This window comes from Oncorhynchus gorbuscha, linkage group LG04, assembly GCF_021184085.1.
Source record: "Oncorhynchus gorbuscha isolate QuinsamMale2020 ecotype Even-year linkage group LG04, OgorEven_v1.0, whole genome shotgun sequence".
Classification (NCBI taxonomy): Eukaryota; Metazoa; Chordata; class Actinopteri; order Salmoniformes; family Salmonidae; genus Oncorhynchus; species Oncorhynchus gorbuscha.
The window spans coordinates 79666611-79690610 of NC_060176.1; the positions used below are offsets into that span (position 1 = coordinate 79666611).

General features: G+C 44.2%; 1 protein-coding gene across 1 annotated transcript in view; it reads left to right on the forward strand.

Moving 5' to 3' along the window:
- The first annotated feature begins 3401 nt into the window (after positions 1-3401).
- The window catches only part of LOC124033063 (extracellular matrix organizing protein FRAS1-like), a 251653-nt gene continuing 231054 nt past the window's right edge, over positions 3402-24000 (forward strand). The window contains 6 exon segments of the mRNA XM_046344986.1: positions 3402-3503; positions 4468-4659; positions 6385-6501; positions 7628-7775; positions 10612-10755; positions 18646-18780. Coding sequence (XP_046200942.1) covers positions 3402-3503; positions 4468-4659; positions 6385-6501; positions 7628-7775; positions 10612-10755; positions 18646-18780 — 838 coding nt within the window.

Here is a 24000-nt window from a genome sequence, read left to right on the forward strand (position 1 = left end):
TCCATTTCCCACTGTCCACTGTCCATTTCCCACTGTCCATTTCCCACTGTCCACTGTCCACTGCCCACTGTCCACTGTCCACTGCCCACTGTCCACTTCCCACTGTCCACTGTCCACTTCCCACTGTCCATTTCCCACTGCCCACTGCCCACTGTCCACTTCACACTGTCCATTTCGCACTGCCCACTGTCCATTTCCCACTGTCCATTTCCCACTGCCCACTGTCCATTTCCCACTGCCCACTGTCCATTTCCCACTGTCCATTTCCCACTGCCCACTGTCCATTTCCCACTGTCCATTTCCCACTGTCCATTTCCCACTATCCACTGTCCACTGTCCATTTCCCACTGTCCATTTCCCACTGTCCACTGTCCACTGTCCATTTCCCACTGTCCATTTCCCACTGTCCACTGTCCACTGTCCATTTCTCACTGTCCACTTCCCACTGTCCACTTCCCACTGTCCACTGTCCACTTCCCACTGTTCACTGTCCACTTCCCACTGTCCACTGTCCACTTCCCACTGTCCACTGTCAACTGCCCACTGTCCACTGCCCATTGTTCCCTGCCCACCGTCCACTGCCCCCTGTTCACTTCCCACTGCCCACTGTCCACAGCCCACTGTCCAAAGCCCACTGCCCACTGTCCACTGCCCATTGTCCCCTGCCCACTGTCCACTGCCCCCTGTCCACTTCCCACTGCCCACTGTCCACAGCCAACTGTCCACAGCCCACTGCCCACTGTCCACTGCCCATTGTCCCCTGCCCACTGTCCCCTGTCCACTGCCCACTGCCCACTGCCCACTGTCCCTTGCCCACTGTCCCCTGTCCACTTCCCACTGCCCACTGTCCACAGCCCACTGTCCACAGCCCACTGCAGGTTGTCCACTGTCCACTGCCCACTGTAGGTTGCACTGTCCACTGTCCACTGTCCACTTCCCACTGTCCACTGTCCACTGTCCATTGTCCCCTGCCCACTGTCCCCTGTCCACTGCCCACTGCCCACTGCCCACTGTCCCTTGCCCACTGTCCCCTGTCCACTTCCCACTGCCCACTGTCCACAGCCCACTGTCCACAGCCCACTGCAGGTTGTCCACTGTCCACTGCCCACTGTAGGTTGCACTGTCCACTGTCCACTGTCCACTTCCCACTGTCCACTGTCCACTGTCCACTGTCCACTGTCCACTGTAGGTTGCACTGTCCACTGTCCACTGCCCACTTCCCACTGCCCACTGTCCACTGCACACTATACACTTCCCACTGTCCACGGTCCACTGCCCACTGTCCCCTGCCCACTGTCCACTGCCCACTGTCCACTGTCCACTGCCCACTGTCCACTGCCCACTGCCCACTGTCCACTGTCCACTGCCCCCTGCCCACTGTCCACTGTCCACTGCCCACTGTCCACTGCCCACTGTCCACTGTCCACTGCCCACTGTCCACTGCCCACTGTCCCCTGCCCACTGTCCCCTGTCCACTGCCCACTGCCCACTGTCCCCTGCCCACTGTCCCCTGTCCACTTCCCACTGCCCACTGTCCACAGCCCACTGTCCACAGCCCACTGCCCACTGTCCACTGCCCATTGTCCCCTGCCCACTGCCCCCTGCCCACTGCCCACTGCCCCATGTCCACTGCCCACTGTCCACTGCCTACTGTCCACTGCCTACTGTCCCCTGCCCACTGCCCACTGTCCCCTGCCTACTGTCCACTGTCCACTGCCTACTGTCCACTGCCCACTGCCCACTGTCCACTGCCCACTGTCCCCTGCCTACTGTCCACTGTCCACTGCCTACTGTCCACTGCCCACTGCCCACTGTCCCCTGCCCACTGTCCACTGTCCACTGCCTACTGTCCCCATGCCTACTGTCCACTGTCCACTGCCTACTGTCCCCTGCCCACTGTCCACTGCCTACTGTCCCCTGCCCACTGTCCCCTGCCTACTGTCCACTGCCCACTGCCTACTGTCCACTGCCCTGTCCCCTGCCCACTGCCCACTGTCCCTGCTGCCCCTGCCCACTGTCCACTGTCCACTGCCCCTGCCCACTGTCCACTGTCCCCTGCCTACTGTCCACTGTCCACTGCCTACTGTCCCCTGCCCACTGTCCACTGCCTACTGTCCCCTGCCCACTGTCCACTGCCTACTGTCCCCTGCCCACTGTCCACTGCCTACTGTCCACTGCCCACTGCCCACTGCCTACTGTCCCCTGCCCACTGTCCACTGCCTACTGTCCCCTGCCCACTGTCCACTGCCCACTGTCCACTGCCTACTGTCCCCTGCCCACTGTCCACTGCCTACTGTCCCCTGTCCACTGCCTACTGTCCCCTGTCCACTGCCTACTGTCCACTGCCCACTGCCCACTGTCCCCTGCCCACTGTCCACTGTCCACTGCCTAGTGTCCCCTGCCTACTGTCCACTGTCCACTGCCTACTGTCCCCTGCCCACTGTCCACTGCCTACTGTCCCCTGCCCACTGTCCACTGCCTACTGTCCCCTGCCCACTGTCCACTGCCTACTGTCCCCTGCCCACTGTCCACTGCCTACTGTCCCCTGCCCACTGTCCACTGTCCACTGCCTACTGTCCCCTGCCCACTGTCCACTGCCTACTGTCCACTGCCCACTGCCCACTGCCCACTGCCCACTGCCCACTGTCCACTGCCCCCTGCCCACTGTCCACTGCCTACTGTCCCCTGCCCACTGTCCACTGTCCACTGCCTACTGTCCCCTGTCCACTGTCCACTGCCTACTGTCCACTGCCTACTGTCCACTGTCCACTGCCCACTGCCCACTGCCCACTGTCCACTGTCCACTGTCCACTGTCCACTGTCCACTGCTTACTGTCCACTGTCCACTGTCCCCTGCCTACTGTACACTGTCCCCTGCCCACTGCAGGTTGTCCACTGAGATTAAAACCTTCTCTCTCTCTGTGTATTGTTCATGTCATGTCCAGGTCCCCTGCCTAGAAAACAGGTTAACTCTGCACTGTCCCCATGCCTACTGTCCACTGTCCACTGCCTTGTCCCCTGCCCACTTCCACACAGTGTTGTGTACTGCCCACTGGGAACTGTCCAGCCTAGTGTCCCCTGCCTGTGTGTGTGTCCCCTGTGTCCACTGTGTCCCCTGTGTCCACTGCCTGTCCCCTGCCCACTGTCCACTGCCTGTCCACTGCCCACTGCCTGTCCCCTGCCCACTGTCCACTGCCTACTGTCCCCTGCCCACTGTCCACTGCCCACTGTCCACTGCCTGTGTGTCCACTGCCTACTGTGTGCCCACTGTGTCCCCTGTCCACTGTGTCCCACTGCCCACTGTGTCCCCTGCCCACTGTGTGTGTGTGTCCACTGTACTGTGTGTGTGTGTGTGTGTGTGTCCACTGTGTGTGTCCACTGTGTGTGTGTGTGTCTGCAGCATGGTGAGCAGTGGCCCACTGCCCACTGCCCACTGTCCACTGCCCCCTGCCCACTGCCACCAGATGTCCACTGTGTCCCCTGTCCACTGTCCACTGCCTACTGTCCACTGGTCCACTGTCTCCCACTGCCCACTGTCCACACACACACCTGTCCACTGTCCAGGACCTGTCCCCTGCCCACTGCAGGTTGTCCACTGTTAAAACAGATGAAAGAGTTAACTATGGATATTACTTACTGTCTGTCTGTCTGTCTGTCTGTCTGTCTGTCTGTCTGTCTGTCTGTCTGTCTGTCTGTCTGTCTGTCTGTCTGTCTGTCTGTCTGTCTGTCTGTCTGTCTGTCTGTCTGTCTGTCTGTCTGTGGTGAGCAGTGTCACCAGATGTCTGTCTGTCTGTCTGTCTCGTCTGTCTGTCTGTCTGTCTGGATATTACTGTCTGTCTGTCTGTCTGTCTGTCTGTCTGTCTGTCTGTCTGTCTGTCTGTCTGTCTGTCTGTCTGTCTGTCTGTCTGTCTGTCTGTCTGTCTGTCTGTCTGTCTGTCTGTCTGTCTGTCTGTCTGTCTGTCTGTCTGTCATGTATATTAATTGCATGAACACCAGGATCATCAACTAGATGGTACACTACAGGAAGCCCAAACAGTGTATTTGATACACTGCCGATTTTGCAGGTTTTCCTACTTACAACGCACGTAGAGGTCTGTAATTTTTTATCATATGTGCACTTCAACTGTGAGAGACGGAATCTTAAAACAAAAATCCAGAAAATAACATTGTATGATTTGTAAGTACTTAATTTGATGTATAATGCATAAACATCATTTTAAACTTACATTTGTATACAGTCATATGTGTCTTGTGTGGGAATACTTGGGGACACACTTTTCTTAAATTAAAATCAATTGGAGTTGATTTTCTGGTGTTTTTACAGTCTTTATGTCCAACAATTGAATTTTGGGGCCAAATAAAACCACCGGCCAAATTGGGGAACACTGATGTACACTATTCATAATTAATTTATTATTTATTATTTGTGAAAGTTATTATAAAGTGTTTTCCCATGATCCCTTGCAGGGTCAGACCAAAGTGAAGAGGGCGGGGCAGTGTTGTGACGACTGTGTTGCCGCCAAGGGCAGCTGCCTGTACGAGCTCACCGTCCGTTACCACGGTGACATGTGGAACGTCACCGACTGCGAGTTCTGCACCTGCGAGGGAGGACAGGTCCTCTGCCAGAGAGCCCAGTGTGCCCGAGTCCAATGTCCAACGGTAAATAAATAGAACATCTAATGTTTTATCTGCATCTTACTGGCTGCCTGGTTTTTTTGTTGATGTTGTTTTTTGGAATAAATAAACATTTTAAAAATCAGGATGTAACATAGAGAATTCATCATCTCCCTTCATTATTAGACATTATTTACTAGATCAGTAAATTGCTTGGCCTACATACAGAACCATACAAGAGTCTGTGGCAGGAGTTTTATAGGGGCTAAAGAAGTACAAACACAGGCTTGAAATAAAGTGAAATTTGACTCTATAGAGTATTTAAAATGTTCTGACTTAAAAGCTTTAAAAGCTTCGATTCCATAAATCAAATGTATTTATACAGCCCTTCGTACATCAGCTGATATCTCAAAGTGCTGTACAGAAACCCAGTCTAAAACCCCAAACACCAAGCAATGCAGGTGTAGAAGCACGGTGGCTAGGAAAAACTCCCTAGAAAGGCCAAAACCTAGAAAGGCTGTCAAATAAATAAAAATAAAGATAAATGTGAAATAAACATGAACCGCTTTTTCTACCTTATCAGTCTTTCAAGTTTAAAGCCGCAATAAATAGTTAATTTTTTTGGGGGGTGGGCGATCCCGACCAAATTCACATAGAAATGTCAGTTAAAATTGGTAGATCTGTTATTCTCATTGAAAGCAAGTTCTAAGAAGTGGCAGATCTGTTCTATGTTTGTTATTTCTATGTTTCCTGTTCTTAGAACAACAGTTTGTGCGTCTTTTACTTGTGGGTTTGTACATCAACATCAAACGGCTGAAAATACAATATTTTCTGGTTATTGTTAAATATATTTCACAGCGGTTTGAGATGGTACAACGATTCTCTACTTTTGTCACGTAAAACTGAAAATTAGGGCGGGAACTATTCGAATTTTGTCAACCAGGAAATGGCGGAGCGATTTCTGCATAGTGCGTCTGTCAACACGTAAACACATGTTTTGATTCTTTTCACACGGTAAGAGTCACGTTTTTATATTTAAAATAAATTAAAAACTTTTCTAATCAGACGTTTAAAGTTAAACAGAACTATTCACATTGGTATTAATCATCATGAATCACTGCAGTAAAGCAGCCTGTTAAGTATTCATTAAGGAAAAGCAGCATCGTTGACTCCAGATCAGATTGGCCAAGGTCACACAGCATGAATAGAGATGCCGAGAGAAGTTACACACAATGGATATGAAAACAGAATTAACCATCTTGTTCTGCTTCAAAGGAGATACTTTCACGATTTTTAAATTAACACTAAATGACTTGAAAGAATGGCGCGACTTTAACACGGACTGTTTCACATACAGTGACATCATCCAAACTGTTAAACTATTTTATTTGAAGACTGAACGTTCCGGAAGTTTATACTTATATTCTATTAATAATAACCGTGTGCTTTGCTTCTCCATCCAATGGGATTATCCCCATGAATGTAAATGACATCTTTCTATTGATGGGTGACTATATAGACTAAGGATAGATTCCTTTGGACTGAAGGAAAGACAGACAGATAGAACAGGTAGAGAAGGAGAGACAGACAGATAGAGCATGTAGAGAAGGAGAGACAGACAGATAGAGCAGGTAGAGGGAAGAGAAGGAGAGACAGACAGATAGATCAGGTAGAGGGAAGAGAAGGAGAGACAGACAGATAGATCAGGTAGAGGGAAGAGAAGGAGAGACAGACAGATGAAGCACAACTCACGTGGTCTCTTCCTTACAGGGTTCAGAGCTGGTCCACCTACCAGGGAAGTGTTGTCCTGAGTGTCAGTCCATGAAGACCTCCTGTGTCTACCCAGACCCTGATCTGTCCTCAGGGATATCTCAGAGACCACTAGTGGTAATGTATATCATATCACTTGGTTAACCAATCAAGGTCTTTGAAATGTGTCAACAGTTTCAGTGTATCATTTGTATCTCTTTCTCTGTCTCTGTCTTTCCTTTTCTCTGTCTCTCTCTTTCTCTGTCTCTGTCTTTCTCTCTGTCTCTCTCTTTCTCTGTCTCTCTCTGTCTCTGTCTCTCCCTTTCTCTGTCTCTGTCTCTCCTTTTCTCTGTCTCTCCTTTTCTCTGTCTCTCTGTCTCTGTCTCTCTGTCTCTGTCTTTCTCTGTCTCTTCTCTGTCTCTCTCTCTGTCTCTGTCTCTCTCTGTCTCTGTCTCTCCCTTTCTCTGTCTCTGTCTCTCCTTTTCTCTGTCTCTCCTTTTCTCTGTCTCTCCCTTGTCTCTCCCTTTTCTCTGTCTCTCCTTTTCTCTGTCTCTCCTTTTCTCTGTCTCTCCTTTTCTCTCTGTCTCTCCTTTTCTCTGTCTCTCCTTTTCTCTGTCTCTCCTTTTCTCTGTCTCTCCTTTTCTCTGTCTCTGTCTCTCCTTTTCTCTGTCTCTCTCTCTCCCTTTCTCTGTCTCTGTCTCTCCCTTTCTCTGTCTCTTTTCTCTCTGTCTCTCCTTTTCTCTGTCTCTGTCTCTCCTTTTCTCTGTCTCTCCTTTTCTCTGTCTCTCCCTTTCTCTGTCTCTGTCTCTCTTTTCTCTGTCTCTCCTTTCTGTCTCTCTCTTTCTCTGTCTCTGTCCTCTTTCTCTGTCTCTGTCTCTGTCTCTCTTTCTCTCTCTCCTTTTTTCTCTGTCTCTGTCTCTCCTTTTCTCTGTCTCTCCTTTTCTCTGTCTCTCCTTTTCTCTGTCTCTCCCTTTCTCTGTCTCTCTCTTTTCTCTGTCTCTCCCTTTCTCTGTCTCTCCTTTTCTCTGTCTCTCTCTTTTCTCTGTCTCTCCTTTTCTCTGTCTCTCCTTTTCTCTGTCTCTGTCTCTCCTTTTCTCTGTCTCTCCTTTTCTCTGTCTCTCCCTTTCTCTGTCTCTGTCTCTCCCTTTCTCTGTCTCTGTCTCTCTTTTTCTCTGTCTCTGTCTCTCCCTCCCTCTCTGCTTTCCCTTCCCTGTCTCTTTATTCTTCTCACTACTTCCCTTTATTCTCCCCTATCTCTCTCTAGAACCAGGAGAGATGGAATGAGGGCCCCTGTAGGGAATGTGAGTGTCGTGAAGGCAGGGTGACCTGCTACTTGATGTCCTGCCCCACCTGCCCCCTGGGGACCCTGGCTGTACCCCACCAGGGAACCTGCTGCCCTGAGTGTAAACAGGGTAAGAGTGACACAACACACACACACACACACACACACACACACACACACACACACACACACACACACACACACACACACACACACACACACACACACACACACACACACACACACACACACACACACACACACACACACACACACACACACACACACACACACACACACACACACACACACACACACACGTACAGCTTTAGTTTCGTGACATTTCTGGACTTTTTGGGGAGTAAAAATGTTTGGCAAATAAAAAAATCCAGTTTTTCCCTACCCTAAACCCTTAACCCTCAACCCTCAACCCTACCCCTACCCCTATTCCCAAAACCCTTAAACCTTAACCCTAACCCCAAAACCCTTAACCCTACCCCTAACCCTACCCCTAACCTAACCTAACCTAACCCTACCCCTACCCTTAACCCTACCCCTACCCTTAACCCTACCCCTAACCCTAACCCTACCATTAACCCTACCCTTAACCAAACCCCTAACCCCACCCCTAACCTAACCCTACCCTACCCTACCCCTACCCTTAACCCTACCCCTAACCCTAGCCTTAACCCTACCCCTAACCCTAACCCTAACCCTAACCCTAACCCTAACCTTAACCTTAACCCTACACCTAACCCTAACCTTAACCCCCTAACCCTAACCCTAACCTTAACCTTAACCCTACACCTAACCCTAACCCCCAAAACCCTTAACCCTAACCCCAAAACCCTTTAACCTAACCCTAACCCCAAAACCCTTTAACCTAACCCTAACCCCAAAACCCTTTAACCTAACCCTAACCCCAAAACCCTTTAACCTAACCCTAACCCCAAAACCCTTTAACCTAACCCTAACCCCAAAACCCTTTAACCTAACCTTAACCCCAAAACCCTTTAAACCTAACTTCAAAACCCTAAACCTATCCCTTAAAGGGATTCTTCGGATGTTGGCAATGAGGCCCTTTACCAGAGTTCCCCAGAGTCAGATAATCTCCTGGATACCATTGTATGTCTCCAGTATACCATCTATGTGTCCAGTATGAAGGAAGTTAAGAGGCAGTTTATAGCTAATGCTGATGCTAACTAACGTTATATTGTTAAGTAGTGTTCAGTGTCTGTGTATGGAATGGAGTCTGGCTCTAGTTAAACATGATCTAATGTTGTTATGATCTAATGTTGTTATGGTCTAATGGTCTAATGTTGTTATGGTCTAATGGTCTAATGTTCTAATGGTCTAATGTTGTTATGGTCTAATGTTGTTATGGTCTAATGTTGTTATGGTCTAATGGTCTAATGTTGTTATGGTCTAATGTTGTTATGTTCTAATGTTGTTATGTTCTAATGTTGTTATGGTCTAATGGTCTAATGGTCTAATGTTGTTATGGTCTAATGTTGTTATGATCTAATGGTCTAATGGTCTAATGTTGTTATGGTCTAATGTTGTTATGTTCTAATGTTGTTATGGTCTAATGGTCTAATGTTGTTATGGTCTAATGGTCTAATGTTGTTATGGTCTAATGTTGTTATGATCTAATGGTCTAATGTTGTTATGGTCTAATGGTCTAATGTTGTTATGGTCTAATGGTCTAATGTTGTTATGGTCTAATGGTCTAATGTTGTTATGGTCTAATGTTGTTATGATCTAATGGTCTAATGTTGTTATGGTCTAATGGTCTAATGTTGTTATGGTCTAATGTTGTTATGGTCTAATGTTGTTATGTTCTAATGTTGTTATGGTCTAATGGTCTAATGTTGTTATGGTCTAATGTTGTTATGATCTAATGGTCTAATGTTGTTATGGTCTAATGGTCTAATGTTGTTATGGTCTAATGGTCTAATGGTGTTATGGTCTAATGGTCTAATGTTGTTATGGTCTAATGGTCTAATGTTGTTATGGTCTAATGTTGTTATGGTCTAATGTTGTTATGGTCTAATGTTGTTATGGTCTAATGTTGTTATGATCTAATGTTGTTATGGTCTAATGGTCTAATGTTGTTATGATCTAATGTTGTTATGGTCTAATGTTGTTATGGTCTAATGGTCTAATGTTGTTATGGTCTAATGTTGTTATGATCTAATGTTGTTACGATCTAATGTTGTTATGATCTAATTGTCTAATGTTGTTATGGTCTAATGGTCTAATGTTGTTATGATCTAATGGTCTAATGTTGTTATGGTCTAATGTTGTTATGGTCTAATGTTGTTATGGTCTAATGGTCTAATGTTGTTATGATCTAATGTTGTTATGATCTAATGTTATGATCTAATGGTCTAATGCTGTTATGGTCTAATGGTCTAATGTTGTTATGGTCTAATGTTGTTATGGTCTAATGGTCTAATGTTGTTATCGTAGAATGTATGCACACATGACTGTAAGTCGCTTTGGATAAAAGCGTCTGCTAAATGGCATATATTATTATTATTATTATTATTAAATACTGGCCCGTTCTATTGTCAACAAAGTAAGGAATAGGTCAAAGGCAATCAGACAATGGCAGCCAATAAGATAATCAGACAGCCACTGGCAGCCAATAAGATAATCACAGCTACTGGCGGCCAATAAGGTAATCAGACACTGGCAGCCAATAAGATAATCAGACAGCCACTGGCAGCCAATAAGATAATCACAGCTACTGGCGGCCAATAAGGTAATCAGCCACTGGCAGCCAATAAGATAATCAGACAGCCACTGGCAGCCAATAAGACTCTCAATAGCCTAAATTAGAACACACTCAGCATCTCAATATCCCTCTCTGTCTCTACCTGTTGTGTGTGTGTGTGTGTGTGTGTGTGTGTGTGTGTGTGTGTGTGTGTGTGTGTGTGTGTGTGTGTGTGTGTGTGTAACAGTCCAGTGCCAGAGTGACTGCCTGTCTTGCTCGGGGACACCTGACCACTGTGATAGGTGTAAGGACGCTACCTCTCTGCTTCTGGACGGACGCTGTGTGTACAGCTGTCCTCGCGGTTACTATGCCGATGGAAAAGTGTGTACAGGTAAAGTACTGTATGACACATTTATTATCCACACACACACACACACACACACACACACACACACACACACACACACACACACACACACACACACACACACACACACACACACACACACACACACACACACACACACACACACACACACACACACACACCTTAACTTGTGGGCTTCAAAACCATTTTTTTTTAAAAGTTGTGATCATATTACAGAGTAAAACAACAAAAAAACACCAGAAAGAAGTGAGCCTCCATCCCAAGCCTCCCATCCCCCAACCTCCCATCCCCCAACCTCCCATCCCCCAACCTCCCATCCCAAACCTCCCATTCCCCAACCTCCCATTCCCCAACCTCCCATCCCCCAACCTCCCATCCCCCAACCTCTCATCCCCCAAAGTCTCATCCCCCAACCTCTCATCCCCCAACCTCCCATCCCCCAACCTCCCATCCCCCAACCTCCCATCCCCCAACCTCTCATCCCCCAACCTCTCAACCTCCCATCCCCCAACCTCCCATCCCCCAACCTCCCATCCCCCAACCTCCCATCCCCCAACCTCTCATCCCCCAACCTCCCATCCCCCAACCTCCCATCCCCCAACCTCTCATCCCCCAAGCTCTCATCCCCCAACCTATAGGCAGATATTGCCTGTTGAAGGATTGGCATATAGGAGGATGAAGGATTGGCATATAAGATTTTAATCATATGACTGAAATTGGAGCCAATTCCCATATGTTTCAGACGAGAGATATGACCATTCTAATCTATCAATTTTTTGGGGGGATAAAGCAGCCCAATAAGCTGTCGTTTCTGATGAAGCATTTAAGAAATGTAATAGCGGACGGCAGTTTTCAGAGGATAATTGTTTTTTTTAACAAACCCGCTTCGGTCCATGTGGTTTCGAAGACAGGACGACAACATTTTGGAAAACAGTTTTACATTTTTTTGTTAATCAAAAATAGAAGAATCATGTCTAAACCACTTGGTGACAACACAGTGACATCCTTACCTTTTTTCTTGTAAAAGTGGAATTAGTGCTGCATTCACATCTCTCCTAAATTAACCTTTGTGAACGGCTGTGTTAAATCATATCGAGCAATAGTGGAACTAATTGAGACCAAAATTTGAGAGATATTTGGGCTTAATTTATTCGGGCTTAAGTTAGAGATATTTTGTCTCCCACCGAGGCAGCTTCCTCTGTTAAGAGAAGATGAGTTCTTCATTATTGTAGAAAGGACTTAGTCTGGCTTGGTTTAGATTTACAGACTATATATATATATATATATATCAAATGTACAGAGTCTTCTTGGGTATGACGCTACAATGCTTGGCACAACTCTATTTGGGGAGTTTCTCCCATTCTTTTCTGCAGATCCTCTCAAGCTCTGTCAAGTTGGATGGGGAACGTTGCTGCACAGATATTTTCAGGTCTCTCCAGAGATGTTCAATCGAGTTCAAGTCTGGACTCTGCATGGGCCTATCAAGGACATTCAGAGACTTGTCCCGAAGCCACTCCTGTGTTGTCCTGGCTGTGAGCTTAGGGTCGTTGTCCTGTTGAAAGGTGAACCTTGCAGTCAGAGGTCCCGAGTGCTCTGGAGCAGGTTTTCATCAAGGATCGCACTGTACTTTGCTCCGTTCATATTTCCCTCAATCCTGACTCATCTACCAGTCCCTACTGCTGACAAACATCCCCACAGCAGGATGCTGCCACCACCATGCTTCACCGTAGGGATGGAGCCAGGTTGTGTCCAGATGTGATGCTTGGAATTCAGGCCAAAGAGTTACATCTTTTTTTCATCAGACCAGGTAATCTTGTTTCAGTAAAACATTAAATAAGTAAACATTTTAAGACCTTTCCAGTTTGATGAGTTATGGTGACTAATGAAAACTTTTAATGAAAGGAAAAATTACAAATGTGCTTAAACAGTCAATAACATACTGTAGAAGTAGAAGTAATAACATACTGTAGGAGAAATAACATACTGTAGGAGTAATAACATACTGTAGGAGAAATAACATACTGTAGGAGTAATGACATACTGTAGGAGAAATAACATACTGTAGGAGTAATAACATACTGTAGGAGAAATAACATACTGTAGGAGTAATAACATACTGTAGGAGAAATAACATACTGTAGGAGTAATAACATACTGTAGGAGAAATAACATACTGTAGGAGTAAAAACATACTGTAGGAGTAATGACATACTGTAGTAGTAATGACATACTGTAGGAGTAATAACATACTGTAGGAGTAATAACATACTGTAGGAGAAATAACATACTGTAGGAGTAATAGCATACTGTAGGAGTAATAACATACTGTAGGGGAAATAACATACTGTAGGAGTAAAAACATACTGTAGGAGTAATGACATACTGTAGTAGTAATGACATACTGTAGGAGTAATAACATACTGTAGGAGAAAAACATACTGTAGGAGAAATAACATACTGTAGGAGTAATAGCATACTGTAGGAGTAATAACATACTGTAGGGGAAATAACATACTGTAGGAGTAAAAACATACTGTAGGAGTAATGACATACTGTAGTAGTGACATACTGTAGGAGTAATAACATACTGTAGGAGTAATAACATACTGTAGGAGAAATAACATACTGTAGGAGTAATAACATACTGTAGGAGAAATAACATACTGTAGGAGTAATAGCATACTGTAGGAGTAATAACATACTGTAGGGGAAATAACATACAGTAGGAGTAAAAACATACTGTAGGAGTAATGACATACTGTAGTAGTAATGACATACTGTAGGAGTAATAACATACTGTAGGAGTAATAACATACTGTAGGAGTAAAAACATACTGTGGGAGTAATAACATACTGTAGCTGTAGGGGTAATACCATACTGTAGCTGTAGGAGTAATACCATACTGTAGCTGTAGGAGTAATACCATACTGTAGCTGTAGGAGTAATACCATACTGTAGCTGTAGAAGTAATACCATACTGTAGCTGTAGGAGTAATAACATACTGTAGGAGTAATAACATACTGTAGGAGTAATAACATACTGTAGAAGTAATAACATACTGTAGGAGTAATAACATACTGTAGGAGTAATAACATACTGTAGGAGTAATAACATACTGTAGAAGTAATAACATACTGTAGGAGTAATAACATACTGTATCTGTAGGAGTAATAACATACTGTAGAAGTAATAACATACTGTATCTGTAGGAGTAATAACATACTGTAGCTGTAGGGGTAATACCATACTGTAGCTGTAGGAGTAATAACATACTGTAGCTGTAGGAGTAATACCATACTGTAGCTGTAGGAGTAATACCATACTGTAGCTGTAGAAGTAATACCATACTGTAGCTGTAGGAGTAATAACATACTGTAGCTGTAGGAGTAATAACATACTATAGCTGTAGGAGTAATAACATACTGTAGCTGTAGGAGTAATAACATACTGTAGCTGTAGGAGTAATAACATACTGTAGGAGTAATACCATACTGTAGGAGTAATACCATACTGTAGCTGTAGGAGTAATAACATACTGTTGCAGTAATACCATTCTGTAGCCGTAGGAGTAAGAACATACTGTAGCTGTAGGAGTAATAACATACTGTAGCAGTAATAACATACTGTAGCTGTAGGAGTAATAACATACTGCAGGAGTAATATCATACTGTAGCAGTAATAACATACTGTAGCAGTAATAACATACTGTAGCTGTAGGAGTAATAACATACTGTTTCTGTAGGAGTAATAACATACTGTAGCTGTAGGAGTAATAACATACTGTAGCTGTAGGAGTAATAACATACTGTAGCTGTAGGAGTAATAACATACTGTAGCAGTAATAACATACTGTAGCAGTAATAACATACTGTAGCAGTAATAACATACTGTAGGAGTAATAACATACTGTAGCAGTAATAACATACTGTAGCTGTAGCAGTAATAACATACTGTAGCAGTAATAACATACTGTAGGAGTAATAACATACTGTAGCTGTAGCAGTAATAACATACTGTAGGAGTAATAACATACTGTAGCTGTAGCAGTAATAACATACTGTAGGAGTAATAACATACTGTAGCTGTAGGAGTAATAACATACTGTAGGAGTAATAACATACTGTAGCTGTAGGAGTAACAACATACTGTAGGAGTAATAACATACTGTAACAGTAATAACATACTGTAGCAGTAATAACATACTGTAGCAGTAATAACATACTGTAGCAGTAATAACATACTGTAGCTGTATTATGTATTATGGTTTATATCACCTTAGAAATATATTTGCCCTCCATTTTTATGAATCATCCATGTGCACGGGACTATATACAGGGTCCATATATATACAGGGTACATATATACAGGGTACATATATATATATATATATATATATATATATATAGGGTATATATATATACATATATATATATATATATATATATATATACAGGGTCCATATATATACAGGGTCCATATATACAGGGTACATATATATATATATACAGGGTACATATATATACAGGGTACATATATATACAGGGTACATATATATACAGGGTACATATATATACAGGGTACATATATATACAGGGTGAATATATCTACAGGGTACATATATCTACAGGGTACACATATATACAGGGCACACATATATACAGGGCACATATATACACAGGGTACATATATATACAGGGTACATATATATATACAGGGTACATATATATACAGAGTACATATATATACAGGGTACATATATATACAGGGTACATATATATACAGGGTACATATATATATACAGGGTCCATATATATACAGGGTCCATATATATACAGGGTCCATATATATACAGGGTCCATATATATACAGGGTACATATATATACAGGGTACATATATATACAGGGTACATATATGCAGGAAATCCAGTCTATCATCTAGATCTTCACAGACATTCATCATGGCCTGTAGGCCATGTCCTTCCTGGGAGAAAAATTCAATAACCTGCCCTAAAACGAAGGTGAACAGCAATCAACAGGAAGACAAATACCAAAAGATACCGTTTAGTAGCACATATGAGATTGGCAATATCTCCTTAGCAGTAGCAACCCCCCCCCCCCCAAAAAAAAGTAATCTTGTTTTATTGCCATCTTTTTCCCAGTGATTCAATGCTCTGTAGCCCCACCAGGAAGTAGATCCAGTCTCACTATATTATCCACTGTTCATTGATTGGCGTAGTGTCATCACTGTATTCATTTCCTGGGTACGGTTTTCCCAAAAGCATCTTTAGGTTTTTAAGGTCATCGTTGTGATAGGGGATCCTTTGGGAAACCAGGTTCTGGACCATAGGCATTATAATAATAACAAATAACAATACTCAGCGTTAATATTAATATTGTTTCTTGTACTCACTTGAAGCGGTGTCCTCATTGTTATCTCGTGCTGAGGGCATCATTATAGCCAAAGGCCCATGCTGCGTGATTGTGAATGGATGGCACACCTGACTATTGAGTCAGACGTATTGAGGTTAGCCTTGATCTATTGGCTTGTCCCCTTGTGTGTTAGGTTTTTTTTTAAAAATGTGATTCTCACAGAAGTCTTGAGCCTCCTCCTTGGCAGTGGAGAAGGAGCGTGTTGTTTGTGTTCTGGAAGGTCACGATGAGATTTGCCGGTGGTGGATGAGGCTGTATCTCAGATTTAGATTGGGTCGCTCTCACCTCGTTGTAGATCTCTCTCTCTGTTTTAACAGTTCTCAGGTCTGGGTAGATACTGATCCTCTTCTCTGCAAAGGTCAGAGCCTTCCCCGGTAACGATTCAAGGCGAACAATTCAAAGAGAGATTGATTGCCCCCCTTCTAATTTAGCCTGCGCTGTCACCAGATTATGGAGTCGTACCTCTGTCCCGTCGGCCTGCCTTCTCCAGACTTCCCACTTTATGTTGAAAAAGTTTCCACTTCAGGAGCGAGAAATACGAGTGATTCATTCAGCGGCAGAGGTGATCTCCTCACGAACAATCTCTGGGATAGTAGCAGCCAGTTCTTTCTCTTGTCTGGTGTTGACAGGTGCCATGTTCCCACAGGTGAATGGTGAACGGACAGACTGTGCTATCTGAAATAGACCTGCTCGTTTTATCTTGTCATACAATGAATCTTCCACATCTTCCAGTAGTGGATAGTAGTGGTTAGTAGTGGATATGGGGTTTACAATTCATCATTTTAGAAAACAAGTCAGTTCATTCCTATTCATTTTGCAAAAGAAGGCCACGATAAGGCCACGTTGTTCAGTGCATGCCACCGGAATCGGAAGCCTCTTGACCTCCTGATAACATAGGTCATAGGTCATCCTATCAGCATCGTGTCCTGGTATGTAACATCCTGTCAGCATCATGTCCTGAGGCTGTAAACCTGCCTAAAGTTATCAGTGGGAGATAAAGCTACTAGAGTTATCAGCATAGTGGTTAGCAGTGGTTAGTAGTTGCTAGTTGTGGATAGTAGTGGTTAGTAGTGGTTGGTAGTGGGTAGTAGTATTTAGTAGTGGTTACTAGTGGATACTAGTGGTTAGTAGTGGTTAGTAGTGGATAGAAGGGTTAGTGGTGGTTAGTAGTGGTTAGCAGTGGTTAGTAGTGGTTAGTAGTTGCTAGTTGTGGATAGTGGTGGTTAGTAGTGGTTAGTAGTGGATAGTAGTGGTTAGTAGTGGTTAGTAGTGGATAGTAGTGGTTAGTAGTGGATAGTAGTGGTTAGTAGTGGTAGTAGTGGATAGTAGTGGTTAGTAGTGGATAGTAGTGGTTAGTAGTGGTTAGTAGTGGATAGTAGTGGATAGAAGGGGTTAGTAGTGGATAGTAGTGGATAGTAGTGGTTAGTAGTGGATAGTAGTGGTTAGTAGTGGATAGTAGGGGTTAGTAGTGGTTAGTAGTGGATAGTAGTGGATAGTAGTGGATAGTAGTGGATAGTAGTGGATAGTAGTGGTTAGTAGTGGATAGTAGTGGATAGAAGGGTTTAGTAGTGGTTAGTAGTGGTTAGTAGTGGATAGTAGTGGATAGTAGGGGTTAGTAGTGGTTAGTAGTGAATAGTAGTGGTTAGTAGCCATAACACAGAGGTCAAGAGAAGACTCAGCCATCAGGTTTTTAGAGGTGTGTCCATTTTATTGCATAGGTGAAAAGTGTAGAGAGATGGTTAGAGAGAGAGATCAAGAGAAAGACACAGAGTGAGACACACAAAGAATGAGACATAGAGAGGGTTAAAAACAGACACAGAGAGTGAGGCAGAGAGAGCGTGAGGCAGAGAGAGAGAGAGCACTAAAATAGAGAGGGATAAAGACAGACACAGTGTGGGGATCAAGCCATCACTTGAAAAGTACCTAATCATGGCCCTGAGGAGCAAAATGTTCCGGAATGATAATGGATGAGAATGGAATCCCTGGTAACGGAGAACGTTCCGACAACTTTAAGGGAACGTTCCGATTGGGTTTTCAACTTGGTTTAGCAGCTTACCTTAGTGTGAGAACAGAAGACGTCCTCAGTGTTCTGGTCCGTGTTGTCAGAGTCAACTGCAGATCCTGTGTGGCTCAGTTGGTAGAACATGGTGTTGGCAACACCAGTGTTGTGGGTTTTATGCCCACAGGGGGACCTGTATGAAAATGTATGCACTCTAATGTAAATATAAAGGCAGATAGAAAAGTTGGGAGAAACGTAGTTTAGAGTTGTGGCGTGTGCTTTCACGAAATCAGCTGATAAGGGCGTTGAAGATGAAAGGTATTGACATTCAGGAACACTCACGTACAGTAAATGACATGATAGGGAATTGTGTATATGAACTAAGAATGTGGTATGTTTATGAGGATTAATTAACTGTTTCTCTCTATTCCCTCCCTCCCTCCTCTCTCTCTCCCTCTGCAGCCTGCCAGTCGTCCTGTGCCACCTGTGAGAATGACTTTGAGTGCTCGTCCTGTGGGGGGTCCTTGCTATTAAACAACAGGCACTGCGTGGCCACCTGTGACCCGGGGTCCTACCAGGACCCCACTCAGTGCCTGCGTGAGTATCTTTTTATCGTTCGTAGCCTCACTAGAGAACGAGAGAAAGAAAGAGAAAGAGAGAGAGAGAAAGTCAAAAGAGAGAGAAAGGGAGAGAGAGAGACAGACAGAGAGAGCAAGAGTTTAGAGAGAGAGAAATAGACAATTTGCCCTTTATGGAGAGATGAACCCGGATAAGGGTCCCCTAAGAAATCTGGTCCTGGGGCTCTGTTTACAAACACAAACAGACCCCACAGAGCCCCAGGACAGCAACACAATTAAAACCCAACCAAATCATGAGAAAACAGAAATCGGAGTAGAATTCATGAACACACCCTATCGACAGTTGTCGTAGTAACATCATGAATGCACCCTATCGACAGTTGTCGTAGTAACATCATGAACATTCTATGGAAATGGTTACTTGCATAGTGAAGTCTTTTGTTTAGACATTTACATGTAGCTAGCTAGCTAAACAATGAACCATAATACCAACTCATAATGTTACTACCCTGGATGAATCTGCAGGTAGCTGACCAACTAGCTTTAATTTTAGCTAGCTAGCTAACACTAGTCTATAACTAGCAATGCAAATGACTCTGAGATACGAATAAAATTACTACACAGATCATACACGTAATGTTAGCTTGCAAGCCAGCTAGCTAACATTAGCTAGCTAGCTAAAAAGTATACTTTAACTTGAAATGAAAATGACTTTCTGACTAAATTAGAAATGTGTAATATCTGTAAATGTAGCTAGCGAGACTATATTACAAGTATACATGGATAGATGCTTCTCCCTCTCTGTCACGGATGCTGTTGTTGCCCTTAGTTTGAAGATGTCACCCGGAGACAGGTGTTTTATACAACAGCCTTGTGTGTGTTCTCTTTTCGACTCCCTCTGCACATTTGCAATCAAACGCCAGAATTTTCTCCACATCTTTAGCCGTCATACTCTAATTCCACTGAAATCCGGTCTTCCAGGAAGTGGAGAACAACACTTCTGTACTTCTTCTATGTGATATCTTTAAAAGCTGCGTATTACCTGACCAGCTCATGTTATAGACAGAAGCGTGCATGGCAGACCAATCCGAAATCATCTCCCGGCATGTTCAGCCCATCCATTATCTCACCAACTAGGCTCGTGATTTAAAAATAACATTAATATATTATTGTTATATTATTATATATTATTATTACTATATTCACACTTGTTATTAAGGCAGATGAATGTTCATATATTCCAGAAGGCATTTCTGCCAAAAAAAACAACGCATTTTGATTAAATTAAAAAAAATGTTCAAAAGGCTCTCCTTTGAAGTAATGACGCATGACATACTCATGTTGCTTGAAACGAGTCACATATTTCCCTCAGATTACACAGACCAACAACAACCAAAAAATCAACTCCAATATCTATTGTGTGAAATACCACAGTGTGCCGTCACAGTAGCAGGAAAAGGGCAATCAGCGAAGAAGAAACAACATTGTAAATACAACCCATATTTATGTTATTTTCCCTTTTGTACTTTAATCGTTACAACACTGGATATAGATATAATATGACAGTTGAAATGTCTTTATTCTTTTGTAACTTTTGTGAGTGTAATTTTCTGTTTATTTCACTTTTTTAATTTTTATCTCCTTCACTTGCTTAGGCAATGTAAACATATGTTTCCCATGCCAATATAGCCCCCTTACATTGAGATTAAGAGAGAGAGAGAGAGACTTGCTTTGGCAATGTAAACATGTTTTTCCCATGCCAATAAAGCCTTTAAATTGAAATTGAGAGAGAGAGAGAGAGAGAGAGAGAGAGAGAGAGAGAGAGAGAGAGAGAGAGAGAGAGAGAGAGAGAGAGAGAGAGAGAGAGAGAGAGAGAGAGAGAGAGAGAGAGAGAGAGAGAGAGAGAGAGAGAGAGAGAGAGAGAGAGAGAGAGAGAGAGAGAGAGAGAGAGAGAGAGAGAGAGAGAGAGAGAGAGAGAGAGAGAGAGAGAGAGAGAGAGAGAGAGAGAGAGAGAGAGAGAGAGAGAGAGAGAGAGAGAGAGAGATTGTATTGTCGACGCTCTAGAACACTAATTACCTCTCTAACTCCCGACTTTATTTCAACACCTTAGAGACAGACGGTGTGGCAGGGTAGCCTAGTGGTTAGAGCGTTGGACTAGTAACCAAAAGGTTGCAAGTTTGAATCCCCAAGCTGACAAGGTACTAATCTGTTGTTCTGCCCCTGAACAGGCAGTTAACCCACTGTTCCTAGACCAGTTAACCCACTGTTCCTAGACCAGTTAACCCACTGTTCCGAGACCAGTTAACCCACTGTTCCTAGACCAGTTAACCCACTGTTCCTAGACGAGTTAACCCACTGTTCCTAGACCAGTTAACCCACTGTTCCTAGACCAGTTAACCCACTGTTCCTAGACCAGTTAACCCACTGTTCCTAGACCAGTTAACCCACTGTACCTAGACCAGTTAACCCACTGTTCCTAGACCAGTTAACCCACTGTTCCTAGACCAGTTAACCCACTGTAACCTAGACCAGTTAACCCACTGTTCCTAGATCAGTTAACCCTCTGTTCCTAGATCAGTTAACCCTCTGTTCCTAGACCAGTTAACCCACTGTTCCTAGACCAGTTAACCCACTGTTCCTAGACCAGTTAACCCACTGTACCTAGACCAGTTAACCCACTGTTCCTAGACCAGTTAACCCACTGTTCCTAGACCAGTTAACCCACTGTTCCTAGAACTGTTAACCCACTGTTCCTAGACCAGTTAACCCTCTGTTCCTAGACCAGTTAACCCACTGTTCCTAGACCAGTTAACCCACTGTTCCTAGACCAGGTAACCCACTGTTCCTAGACCAGGTAACCCACTGTTCCTAGACCAGTTAACCCACTGTTCCTAGACCAGTTAATCCCACTGTTCCTAGACCAGTTAACCCACTGTTCCTAGACCAGTTAACCCTCTGTTCCTACACCAGTTAACCCACTGTTCCTAGGCCGTCGTTGAAAGTAATAATTTGTTCTTAAACTGACTTGCCTGGTTAAATAAAGGTCAAATATAAAACATGCTCCGGTACTTTGGTGAATAACAACAGATGATTTTTTTAAACCTACCGCTTTGGGCTGAATGTGTTAACGTGTAGTTCATAGATGTATATTTCATTAGCAGAATCACTGTCTTACCTCAATTAGCCACGAAATCTCTAGCTTGAAAGCTGTTTTCTTGAAGATGCCTGCGCCACTTGGCCCCCCCACGACTCCTAGCAGTTCTAGCCAATGAGCTTCAGCCCCTCGCATTTGAGTCACAGCTAGCAAGAAGCCTACCCACTGTTTTCCAATGTGGTTGCAGGGCCGGGCCCAACAACTCAGTGGACACAGCAGAGAGAGACAGAGCAATGACGTGGCACAATGTAGTACGCAATTTGTTTTGGGACCACATTCGCCTTGCGAGTGCTACTTTTCAGAACTACTGGCTATGAAGAAGTATAAAAAAAGTACCGAAGAATCTCTTTAATGACCATGGCCGCGAGATGGGAATTGTCTCCCTCCGCTCAACGTTCCCTAAAAATAAATCCACAGATTTTCTTCAAGCCCATTAGGCCGGATTAGACCGGGCTATCTCCAATACCATGCCTCATCTAGGGAGGACTGTGTGTGTGTGTGTGTGTGTGTGTGTGTGTGTGTGTGTGTGTGTGTGTGTGTGTGTGTGTGTGTGTGTGTGAGTGTGTGAGTGTGTGAGTGAGTGAGTGAGTGAGTGAGTGAGTGAGTGAGTGAGTGAGTGAGTGAGTGAGTGAGTGAGTGAGTGAGTGTGTGAGTGAGTGAGTGAGTGAGTGAGTGTGTGAGTGAGTGAGTGAGTGAGTGAGTGAGCGAGCGAGCGAGAGAGAGAGAGAGATTCTTGAGCTGTGAAGTGCTCATCCCTGATGTTGAGTGGCTATCAGTGATGCTCATACTATATGGGGTCAGATATCTAGTGGATGTTGAGTGGCTATCAGTGATGCTCATACTATATGGGGTCAGATATCTAGTGGATGTTGGGTGGCTATAAGTGATGCTCATACTATATGGGGTCAGATATCTAGGGGAAACTGGGACAGTATGTTCCTCTTTAGCCCTTCTATATGGTATATCGTATCTCGTAGCCTGAATTAGATACTATTTCTACTTGAGCAGAAATGTGCTTTGTATCATATTTCTCCAGAAGCATAATAATATAGAATATTTGTTAATTAAGGAGGTACACTCCAAACGTCCATATAAGCCAACCCCCCAAACATCCATATAGACCAACCCCCAAACATCCATATAGACCAACCCCCAAACATCCATATAGACCAACCCCCAAACATCCATATAGACCAACCCCCAAACATCCATATAGACCAACCCCCAAACATCCATATAGACCAACCCCCAAACATCCATATAGACCAACCCCCAAACATCCATATAGACCAACCCCCAAACATCCATACAGGTCAACCCCCAAACATCCATATAGACCAACCCCCAAACATCCATATAGACCAACCCCCAAACATCCATATAGAACAACCCCCAAACATCCATATAGAACAACCCCCAAACATCCATATAGACCAACCCCCAAACATCCATATAGACCAACCCCCAAACATCCATATAGACCAACCCCCAAACATCCATATAGACCAACCCCCAAACATCCATATAGACCAACCCCCAAACATCCATAAGACCAACCCCCAAACATCCATATAGACCAACCCCCAAACATCCATATAGACCAACCCCCAAACATCCATATAGACCAACCCCCAAACATCCATATAGACCAACCCCCAAACATCCATATAGACCAACCCCCAAACATCCATATAGACCAACCCCCAAACATCCATATAGACCAACCCCCAAACATCCATATAGACCAACCCCCAAACATCCATATAGACCAACCCCCAAACATCCATATAGACCAACCCCCAAACATCCATATAGACCAACCCCCAAACATCCATATAGACCAACCCCCAAACATCCATACAGACCAACCCCCAAACATCCATATAGACCAACCCCCAAACATCCATATAGACCAACCCCCAACATCCATATAGACCAACCCCAAACATCCATATAGACCAACCCCCAAACATCCATATAGGTCAACCCCAAACATCCATATAGACCAACCCCCAAACATCCATATAGACCAACCCCCAAACATCCATATAGACCAACCCCCAAACATCCATATAGACCAACCCC